Raw genomic sequence first — 12,242 nt, forward strand, 5'->3', positions numbered from 1 at the left:
ACAACAGGTATCTCCCGGCGTCATGCTAGATGTATAGAACCTGCCAGGAGATAGAAAAGGCGCGCAAACAAAGCATCCCCAATCAGATAGAGCATGCAATTTTAAACAACTTTCTAATTTACTCCTATGATCAAATCTTATTCGTTCTCTTGCAATCTTTAATTGAAAAAGAAGGCATCTAAGCTATTTTTTGGTTCAGAATACTGGATAATACTGGTTTATTGGTCAGTTAATCGAGTTTGAGTCCCATCATGAGGGGGAGCAGCCTGGAGTGTATCTGTATTTGAAACAAGCCTTAAAGGAATTGAGTGTATTGAACTATATTCTGCTTTGCACTAGTGGAAATTTGGTGCATGGACACTATATTTATGAATCCTTAATTGGAAGGTCCATCAAGTAATATTGTTTATATATATATATATATATATATATATATATATATATTCTCTCTATTTATTTTAAGTTACTTTTATCTGTACATATTTTATTTTCACTATTTTTAATATTCACTATAAGTGCACATTTATGCCTAGATTACGAGTTTTGCGTTACGGCTATACCGCTGAAAAATTGGCCATGTGGAATGGAAGGTAATGTATATTACGAGTTGCGGCGGTATAGCTATACCGCAAGCATTTTAGCCTGTAACACAACGCCATTCCACATTCAAATTTTTTCCATAGCGCCGTATTACAGGTTGTGCGGTCCGGCTAAAATGCTTGCATTACAGCCTATACCGAGTAGGTATGGATTTTGCAACACAAAAATGTTTTACAAAACTCATAAATAAAATGTTACAAAGTACACTAACACCCATAAACTACCTATTAACCCCTAAACCGCCACCCTCCTGCATCGCAAACACTATATTAAACCTATTAACCCATAATCTGCCACCCACATCGCGACTATTAAATAAACCTATTAACCCCTAATACGCCGGCCACCCACATCGCCAACACTAAATAAACGTAGTAACCCCTAATCCACAGCCCCCCAACATCGCCGACACTAAATACAATTATTAACCCCTAATCCGTGGCCCCCCACATCGCCGACACTAAATAAACCTATTATAACTCCTAAACCGCCAGCCCCCCACATTGTAACTAATAAACTAAACCTAATAACCCCTAAACCGCCGCCCTCCCACATTGCAAAACACTAAATTAAATTATTAACCCCTTAACCTAACACACCCTAACTTTAAATTAAAAATTACAATATAACTATCTTAAAACAAATAAAAACTTACCTGTGAAATAAAAAAAAATAACATTAAACTATAAATTAACCTAACATTACTATTCTAATACAATTTAAAAAAACTACCAATTAAAAAACCTAAAGTACAAATTAAAAAAAAACCTAATACAACGAAAAAGAATAAAAAAATCTAACATTACAAAAAATAATAAACACTAAATTACCAAAAAAAATAAAAAACTCTAAGATTACAAAAAATTATCAAAAATAAAAACAATTACACCTTATCTAATAGCCCTATAAAAATAAAAAAGCCTCCCAAAATAAAAACACCCCCTAACCTACAATAAACTACCAATAGCCCTTAAAAGGGCCTTTTGTAGGGCATTGCCCTAAGTTAAACAGCTCTTTTACCTAGAAAAAAAATACAAAGTCCCCCCAACAGTAAAAAGCCCCACCCAACCAATCGCCCAAAATAAAAAACCTAAGTCTAAAAAACCTAAGCTAACCATTGCCCCTAAAGGGGCATTTGTATGGGCATTGCCCTTAAAAGGGAATTCATCTCTTTTACTGCGCTTAAAAGGGCATTAAACTCTTTTACAGTGCTCAAAGCCCTAATCTTAAAAAACACCCCAAAAAATAAAAAATAAACCTAACACTTACCCCAGAATATCTACTCACGGTTTCTGAAGTCAGGACATCCATCTCCATCCAGGAGGCGAGAAGTCTTTATGCAGGCAGCGACATCTTCATCCATCCCAGGGGCGTCTTCTATCTTCATCCCGGCAGCACGGAGCTATCTAAGACCGGCAATGACATCCTGCGTGGACTGTCCTCTTAATACGATCACCGCTGTACACTGAAGTTAAATGCAAGGTACCCGTTTAAATATGGCGTACCTTGCATTTCTATTGGCTGATTTGATTCTTCAAATTCAAATCAGCCAATAGGATGAGAGTTACTGAAATCCTATTGGCTGATTTGAATAGCTCTGCTCCGCTCCGACGGGATGAAGATAGAAGACGCCCCCATGATGGATGAAGATGTCGCCTCCTGGATGAAGACTTCAGGAACCACAAGTAGATATTCTGGCGTTAGTGTTTTTTTTTAAGATTAGGGCTTTGGGCTTGTAAGAGAGCTGAATGCCCTTTTAAGGGCAGTAAAAGAGCTGAATGCCCTTTTAAGGGCAATGCCCATACAAATGCCCCTTTAGGGGCAATGGGTAGCTTAGGTTTTTTTTAGACTTGGGTTTTTATTTTGGGAGGTTGGTTAGGTGGGGGGTTTTGCTGTTGGGGGGACTTTGTATTTTTTTTTAGGTAAAAGAGCTGTTTAACTTAGGGCAACAGGCTTTTTTATTTTTATAGGGCTATTAGATTAGGTCAGTGTAATTGTTTTTATTTTTGATAATTTCATTTATAATTTTTTTTTTAATCTTAGAGTTTTTTATTTTTCGTAATTTAGTGTTTATTATTTTTAGTAATGTTAGATTTTTTATATTTTTTTCGTAGTATTAGGTTTTTTTAAATTTGTAATTTAGGTTTTTTAATTGGCATTTTTTAAAAATGTTATTAGAATAGTAATGTTAGGTTAATTTATAGTTTAATGCTAGTTTTTTTTATTTCACAGGTAAGTTTTTATTTATTTTAAGATATTTATATTGTAACTTTTAAATTATAGTTAGGGGGTGTTAGGTTTAGGGCTTAATAGTTTAATTTAATGTTTTGTGATGTGGGGGGTCTGGCAGTTTAGGGGTTAATAGGTTTATTTATAAGTTGCGATGTGGGGATCCGACGGTTTAGGGGTTAATAGTTTTATTTAGTGTTGGCGATGTCGGGGAGCAGCGGATTAAGGGTTAACAACTTTACATAGTGTCGGTGATATCGGGGAGCGGCAGATTATGGGTTAATCACTTTATTTAGGTGTCGGCGACATTGGGGGTGACGGATTAGGGGTTAATAATTTTATTTATTGTCGGGGAGAGGCGAATTAGGGGTTTCTAGGCTATGGGTTTAGGCTAGGTTGTTTAAACGTAACTTTCTTTTCCCCATATACATCAATGTGGTTGCATTATGGTGATTCCGCAATCGCAGGTGTTAGATTTTTTTTTTACCCCCTCTCCCCATTGATGTCTAAGGGGGAAAGCATGCTCGGGTGCGTAAACTCAGACCTTGGCTTTTGTGCGGTATGAAGCTTACCGCACCATACCGCACAGCTCAAGGAGGTTTTTCAGTAACTTGCAATGGCAGCGCTATGGAAAGTGCGGTACCGCTCATTTTATTGCGTTATTTACGCACCCGGTATAGAGCAAAACTCGTTATCTAGGTGTTAGTTATTCAGGAAGAGCTCCCCCTACAATTATTTTCCTTGTAGGAAAATAATTTTGAAATATGAGAATAGTTCTCATTTAGATGTGCTTTTAACTATTGACAACATCATCAAACTATCAAAGCTGAGTATATAGTTTAGAACATAATAAGGTATCATTAAGATTATCATCTCTCTTATCCAGCACAGTTGTGAGCTTGAAGTAGCAAAGTCACGACAGTGCATCCAAAGCAAAGGAGTCACAACTAAAGGTTGCACACAGTTAACGTGACCAATTTTATACCTTAGCCTAATGTCTTTAGGTTCTCTCATTGCACAATACAATAGGGTTTTATACAGTTGCTTTTTTTTTTATAGAAGAAACAGAAAGTTATTTGAAAAGTTATAGGGTCTCATATAGCGTGTAAGACAGTGAGGTGTGTTAGGTCTCTAGGCCACTGTTAATCTGGGGCCTACCGTTATCTTTAAAGGGACATAAAACAAGTTGGGATAGAGACAAAATATATGTACTTTAATTACTTTACCTACAAATGTATACTTCAGTGCCTCGCCATTAATCCTTTCTTTTTAGTTTCTGAATTGTAAAGCTCTAACTCCCCCCACACAATTCCTTTTATGGCTGTATCCATGTTTATTGTTCTTTACAACAATGGGCTGCATGTATCTTGGAGTCCTAAGCCCACCTCTCAGGTGTTAAACTTTAAGGAGCACTCAACATGGCTTGTTGTATGAGTGCCAAGAAGCCGGTACTCCTCACTGCAGTTTTGCGTCAAAGCTCTGGGCGCTCCTTAGCTGGGCAGATGGCTGGTTGCAAAGGTAGGTTAGAACGGTGTACGACCTTGTTGTTCCCCAAGCATTGCAGTACACTGTGCAGCTTATGCCTTCTTTATAAGTTTTATTTGTGGGCCATAATATGCACTGGAAATCCAGCACTATGCGGTCATGTTCCACATCCTGCACGGCCTACTTCCTGCACGGCCTAGCTTGCATAGCTGCGACCCCCTACCAGCTGCGTGAGATGATCTCACTGAGATGGGCGTTCAAGTTGCTTGCTAAACATATACACATACTCGCGAGTCGAGTCAGTGCCTTCAGTTGGTGCAAGTTGAGTCCTTGTCGAGTCACTGAAGCGACAAGAGTCCGAATCAATCAACTCGCGTCCATATTACTGTTTTTACCAACACATTACTAAATACCAAAAACCTACACAACTATCTGTATAATGACACTGATGCACAAACACTAATAAATAGAATAGCACACTAATATACATAATAATACAATCAATCACCAACACACAGTCCTATAAACTGACACAATGCTATACTAATAAACATGCACGTTGATATTTACAACGACATGTATCAAAAAACTAATATTATAAAGTAAAAGACAAGCTTTGAAGAGTTTCTTCTTCAGGGGCTTCAGACCATGTAATTTATCACTACTGACCCAACAATGCAACACATAGTTAAAGTGCTGCTTTTAGTGCCGCAGCAATCTACTTGTCCCGAGCCAATCAGCTGCGCTAGTTCACAGCTGTGTTGTGAGACTAGAGCTACTGATTTGGATCAGCAGCAATTTCCACTTGGGACCAGCAGTTCTCTGTTGCTCCCAAACAGTACTTTACCTATGTGTTTAATCCGGTTGCAGGGATTAAACACATAGATTTGCAGGGTAATGGGCCTTTAAGGCAGTATGGCACCTTTTTTTTTTATCATACTGCTATACATTTTATTTCAGTATCTCTAATGCCTACATCTGCAATAATGCCATTAAGGGCAATTATAACCTTCTGTTTCTCACCTGCTCCTCACCCAGCTCCCTCTGCAGGCGTCTCTGCCACTGAGTACTTTGCATCACTATAGCCTCCCACCTCCGCTCCAGGTTGACGCTGAGTAGCTGCATTGTTGGTGGGTCCTGCTGCATAGAATGTTCTTGGAGGCTCTGGAGATGGTGACAGAGCCGCAGGACGGATGCCACCCCACGTCGGCGGAGTCTGAGCTCAGAGCACAGGGACTGCAGAGGATACAAAAGGAAGTTACATAGTGCAATAACTGGAGATCATATAACAAACCTTTGCTTGCACAAAGGGACATAAAACTACATTCTTTCATGATTCAGATAGAACATACAATTTTAAACATTTACTTTTATTATCTAATTTCTTTTGTTTTCTTTGTTGAAAAGTATACCTAGGTAGGCTCGGGAGCAGCAATGCACTACTGGGAGCTAGCTGCTAATTGGTGGTTGCACATATTTGCTTCTTGCCATTGGTTCAACTAGCTCCCAGTAGTAGTGCATTGCTGCTTCTTCAACAAAGAATACCAAGAGAATGAAGTACATTTTTAAAAGTATATTGGAAAGTTGTTTAAAATGTATTTTCCCTTTAATATAATTTCTTCTCAGCTTCTTATTTTATTTCAGGTATTCACCGTTAGAACAGATTTATTCAGTTTAGTCCACTAACAAGTCAGACTTTTAGTATGTCTGAAATATTAAAGGGCCACTGGAAGTAAATATTTTCTATGCCTGTTACTAACTAACTACCCCAAATACGCTTTTTATCAATAGCATTTCATTAACATATCTCTACCGTATATCAGAAATCTTGTCTGCAAATTTAATTGTTTCCCAAACCCACTCCGTGGGTGTCCTTTGCTCTGTACCAATCCGTTTACAATACCTAGGTTTCAAAATGGCGCTTTAAACACAAGTATTTTGAACATGCAGTGCTGAAAATAGTGGGCAGGATAATGTGACATCATCGGCGAATAAAATATATAACTTTTAGAATGTTATGAAACTTCGTTTTGGAGAAAATATAGGTCAGTAGGTTTTAATTAATGTTTATTAACTTTAATATGTTAGTTGTTTAGCTTAAAAATTATAACAGAAAGTAATCCTTTAATCAGCTGAACAGTAATTAAAGTTTAATAAAGGAATATAATATACTATAAGTTTGTAATATTTAATTATTAGACTATCCATTGTATCCCTGTATTTGCACGTTTTTGTATCCTTTGTATTCTTGTAGACTTTGGATAATTGAACACAAGTTACATTGCATTACATTTTTGTACTTTCTTTTCCTCCCAGCGTTGCAAGAGTTAAATGGGAGGTTTTTGTTTTGGCCCAATAAGATGCTGCCTGTGGGTATATACATGTTCCACATTATAATATAATTAGGTCACAGATGAAGGTGTGAGCCGAAACGCGTCTGACCCCTCTTTCTCCTGCATGTAGTTTAACATTTTTGTTTAATAACCGTTCCATGACTTAATAAATGTCTAAGTGCTTTGTTTTTACCCGTGCTCCGTTTTATTTTTACCAATATAATATACTATACCTTGTAATTCCCTGTAGTAAATTAGCATACTAGCTGAATATCAACATTTTTTTCAATATCTTAATACCAGAAAATATATCCTGAAAGTGTGTCCTTTGGACTGAAAACACTTCTCAGAAATGTTGTACCTCAAGTACTGCAGCAGCTCCCAAGTAATAGCGACAGAGACCCGGGAAAAAAATATATAGGAGGTGAATGTGTAATATTTGCCTATGGGTGTTAGAGAAGTCTAGCCCTGTATGCAGTAATACAGGTGATTCTATTTGTCCACTAATAGAAACCAGTTTAGTTATCTCATTTAACTATTAATAGAGGACTGGCACTATATATTCATCCATTAATGGCCATTACAAATGGCTTCTGTTGAATTTACAGTGTATTGCAGCTGTGCACTCATTAGAAGATATTTTATTGAAGGTAGCATTTTTCAAACCATCACAACACATTCTATAATTATGTCCTTATGCTGATAACGAAAGGAAGTATTGGCTCCTTTTAAGTCACTGGAACTGTTGATTAAATTAAAGGAGGGTGGGGGGAAAGTGCATATCATATAAAAAGACAAAGACTGTATTATCCAACCAGTGTTCTTCTGAACCCTGTGATAGGACAAAAGTAGGAGAAAACAATTGGATTTAGCTTTTCTTAAACAAGAATAAAGCATTTGAAACATGTTTGCTAAAGCTACATTTAGAAAGGAAGTGATGTGTTAAAGTTAATCATTAATTAATCAGAGGCCACTCATGGTACTGAGGGGGTAAATGAACAAAGTAAATCAGTGTGGGGACCAGAGATTCTTTAATTTAAAAAAAAAAACACAGACCATTTGAGATACCTATAGATGCAAGCACTGTGTACAATAATATTTGTATGTTACTATAGAGAATGTTGTGGATTCTGTGTAAAGCTGGAAAATATGACATTCTAGTAGTGAAGGGGTTAAATGTCAGTGAGTGTAGGAGAGGAAGGACTATCAATATGGATCGTCTGGCACAGACAGTGTGATAAATAGGACGATTAAAAGGCCACTGAGAGCCATCGCTCTCTGACAATTATCACATGTATCATTGCTGGGCCAGCATGAAAGGCAGAAATATGGACTTTTAAATGGCACTATTAAAGTGCTCATCTGTAATGAAGCACATGGCAGGGCCCTAATCACTGTTCACAGGGGATGTGGACCCAAGTCAATCAGACAGAAATACAGAGAAGCAGGTAACACATTATATCATACACAGCTGTATGAATAACCAGAGGAAGTTATAGGTACAGATTATGTGGCTAAACAGGAGGAGATACCAGGTGGAGTTGTTTGAAACAATAGGGAAGTTAAACAAAGGAGTATATGAGGATTAATAGAAAAGTTGATCAACAGGATGTGACGAAGGTGATATATTGAATGATATGAGCAATTGGGGATATGTGGAGTAATAAGAGGAGGTGTAGAAATGATGCATGGAACAATTATATGGAACATCAGAAGACCTAAGGGGAAGGTTATATGCCACAACTGGAAAAATATAGGCAGGCACAGACAAAGGACTAAGCAAATAAAAATACATTGTATTAAATATATACTGACAATAATAAACAATATCTGTCACTAAAATCTCTCCATGACCGTCAGTTTATGATTAAAAAACATACCATGAGAAATCTATGATCTTTTCTCTTCATTGATTATTTGATGTGAAAATGTAAACTGGTTGCCTGTTCAGGTGAACATGAAAGCTGTTGGTCTAGTGGAGTCTTAGCTACAACCTCTGCACCAGAGTAAGTTAAGTATATTGGGTGAAGCTTCATTTTAAAAGCAATCTTTATTCATAGGTCAAATCATTAATTTAATTGCATGGTTAGGCTGAGAGGCAGGAACAGGCTACACTCAGAATCAGGAACAGGCCTTGTAAGCAACATACTTCCTGCAGACATGACTTGGCAATACTCCTAATCAAGAACAGGATAGGTCACCAGGAACAGGCCAGGTCAGTGAAGTGATAAATGGAGACAGGATTTGGCAATACTCATAATCAGGAACAGTCCAGGTCAACACTTAGATGTCAGCTACAAGACTGATCACAGAAACAGGAGTCAACTGAACTTAGTAAACCACACTGCAAGGACAACTTTACATAGGAAGTTGCAATATATATAAAAGGCTTCTTTACCTTCTACTAGCCTTGTGCTCACAAGCTACGCAGTGGAGGATACTGTCAGTACTCAAGTAGCAAGGCAAGCACATATTCAGGAGACAAAAGAAGAAAGATGCAGTTTAGGAAAGCAGAAAACTGTGATGGGTCTTGGAAGAGCACCGGACTTGTAAGTGAAATAGGTAACACTTTACAATGATAGGAAAATTTTATAGTACCCCCTAAAATTGTGACCAAACCATTTGCTCTAAACTGTTTTTTTCACGATGGAGAATATGTAGTATGAACAGAAGTGGGCACATTTTAAGATGTAATCCACTCCCTCTATTTCAAACCAGAGTCACATCAGTAAAGAAGGTACAGAAGAACTCTTTGTATCCACAAGAATCCAAAATCTCCTTAATAACAAACTATTTCCAGGTTTTGGGATTGACCACCATGGGTGTAGCTTGATTACCCCAGGAAGAAAATGATTAGAAACTACATGCATCAATGGGGAAATATGGATGTTCATAGCTGGAGGCAACTTGAAATAGAGATTACTGTTTTCTTTTCATTAATCTTCAGGTATCAAAAAACAAGTTTATTTGAAGGATAATGGAGTTTAATATTTTGCAGACAGTCAGACAAAATCCCCTGTTTAAAAAGGAATAGCCGAATGTCAATGGATATCTGTAACCTTGTTTTGTTTACCTCCTCTAACGTTTGTTTGGCTTCCTCTAATATTTCCTTGAGAATGATGCAATGACATCATAGATTTCAAACCTAGTGATTGCCTTCCCCAAGGTAATTGATACAATAGATTTGATAGGAATATGTTGGGATAAAACCCACTGTCAACAAGGAGCCAATAATATTGTTCTTTAATAGAATAAATGTGCACGTAGTGCTCAATCATTGGCTCTCAATTTTTGCATTATATTGGGCATGATAACCAAAAAATAAAGGAGCTTGATTTCTAAATTATATCATAAAGCTCTGCAAAGACTTTGAAAGAAAAACTCTGTCCCATTATTAAATAATAGAGATGGACAAGCTTATGGCTCTTCAGCATGTGCATAATTAAGTTAAGCCAGAGTAAACTTCAAGGAGAAAAAATAGCATGGGTGTATCTTTCTGAATGTGGGAAGCTATTGAGATAACACATCACCAGCGCCATCAACTACTATAAATTCATGAGCCGGATAAGAATCCTAAAGGATAAGTACTGTGAAGAAGATGATTTTGAGACTTTAAAGTCTTCCTTCTCAGACCACTTCTCACTAGTCGCTCCAATCTTGGATAGTGCAGCTATGAGGTCACATTAAATGCCAGGAAACATTGGCAAAGTCCCCAAATCATTGTGCTTTCATTCCAGGTTTGAATTCCATTTTAGCGTGATCCATATGCAATCCTTTTCTAGAAGACATCACAAAGAGATTATTCTCTAAGAACAGCTATAGCATTCTCTAAACATGTAAACAAAGTTTTGTCACAATGAATGCAGCAGTATGTTATTGAGTTATATATATAGAAATATGTCAAAGGATTTCTTTCAAAGATAGCCAGGGCATTGAAAAGATCAAGATGGTAGTTTATCACTAAATGGTTGTAATGTCTGCGCTGTATATAAATTTGTCTTCCACTCAAATACCTTCTCTATTATCAGCAAATTGTAGGTACAGGCAGCTGTAGTAACCATGCCAGATTTGTGTGCTTTTATGTGTTTTTCTGGTGCAGGTACCATATCTCCTGGTCTCAAGTTCAGTGTACTATTGACTGAGATATTTAGCACTTTGCCGTGGAACATCTCATCTGGAAATCTGACGAATAGGTTTCCTGGTTATTGTCTATACAAACCTGTATTTAGCAGGTGTTTTCCATTGTTGTTAGGCAGCGACTTCCCGTTATCAGTGCTCTTACACTGAGAGTGCTTTCTGTGAGAGCTCCAGGTTTCTTGATCTGTGACTTCCTGGCTTTATACCTCATCTTAGTTTTTAGACTTTCCCTTTACCTGTTCCTTTGATTATTATTGCTTCTCCGGTTTTAATCCTTGGTATGTTACTGATGCAATTTCCTGCTTTCTCTCTGGCTACTACCACAGTGTTCCTGAATTGGTTGTACCTTTGCCTGCACTGTTTACCACACTATCCATGACTTAGGTCTGCAACTATGAACTATATTCCTACCCTGAGCTTGTACCATGCTTGAACCACTGACTCTAGCGCTCAGACGTATTAAACTTCTTATTATCCATTGAGGGGTTAGGCCAAGAAGGCTCCTGTGCCTCTTGAGGTCTCAGTTACTACTGCAAAAGAGCTTGTACCTATGAATACTAATCCAAACCTTACATCAGCAAAGGTCTATATTGATGAACCAGCTATCCATTGCAGCAGGTCTTATAGCTGTGCAATCAATAGTAGTATGTATGATGAAGAGGGAGGATAAACCCTTTACTCAGTTTTTGGTTAGGAGAATGCATAGCTTTGTCCTCAACTTAACACTCAGTTAAAGGGACAATAAAGATAAAATTAAACGTTCATGATTCTGACAGAGCATGTGATTTTTGAACGACTTTCCTATTTACCTCTATTATCTAATTAGATTTTTTTTCTCTTGATATTGTTTGCTGAAAAGCATACCTAAGTAGACTTAGGAGCAGCAATGCACTACTGGAAGCTAGCTAGTAATTGGTGGCTGCACATATATGCCTCTTTTAATTGGCTCACCCGATGTGTTTAGCTAGCTCCCAGTAGTGCAAAGCTGCTCATTCATCAAAGGATACCAAAAATTAAGCAAATTTTATAATAGAAGTAATTTGAAAAGTTGTTCAAACTTGTATGCTCTTTGCTCTATATGAATCCTGAAAGAAAAAAAAATGGGTTTTACATCCATTTATGTTCCTGGACCCACTGATTGTACTGATTTTGATTCCTTGGTCTACAAATTTTATCAGCTCCTGGAAATATACCGGGTTAAAGACATTCATTTCAGATCTTGGTTGCACAGTTATTCGTTTCTTGGTTTCTATAGATATTAGCGGTTAGCACATGTGAGATTCTTGTTTTTCACATATTGGTACTAGCTTCAGGGCCAGCAAAGATAAGGATTTAACATCTGTGTGTGGTGAGATACTCTTTTTTATGATTAAATTTACTGAAGAGATGCAATTAATAGATCCTAGGCCCTAAGACATTCTGGTTTTACATTTAGGATCTTCTTACATAAACCTTTTA

The 12,242-nt window shown here is 37.3% G+C and overlaps 1 protein-coding gene across 1 annotated transcript in view; it reads right to left on the minus strand.

Moving 5' to 3' along the window:
* The window catches only part of AKAP6 (A-kinase anchoring protein 6), a 418,445-nt gene that overhangs the window by 25,536 nt on the left and 380,667 nt on the right, over positions 1-12,242 (minus strand). The window contains exon 11 of the mRNA XM_053711854.1: positions 5,338-5,550. Coding sequence (XP_053567829.1) covers positions 5,338-5,550 — 213 coding nt within the window. The remainder of the gene's footprint in view (positions 1-5,337; positions 5,551-12,242) is intronic.

Source organism: Bombina bombina, chromosome 1, assembly GCF_027579735.1.
Source record: "Bombina bombina isolate aBomBom1 chromosome 1, aBomBom1.pri, whole genome shotgun sequence".
In the NCBI taxonomy this organism is placed as follows: Eukaryota; Metazoa; Chordata; class Amphibia; order Anura; family Bombinatoridae; genus Bombina; species Bombina bombina.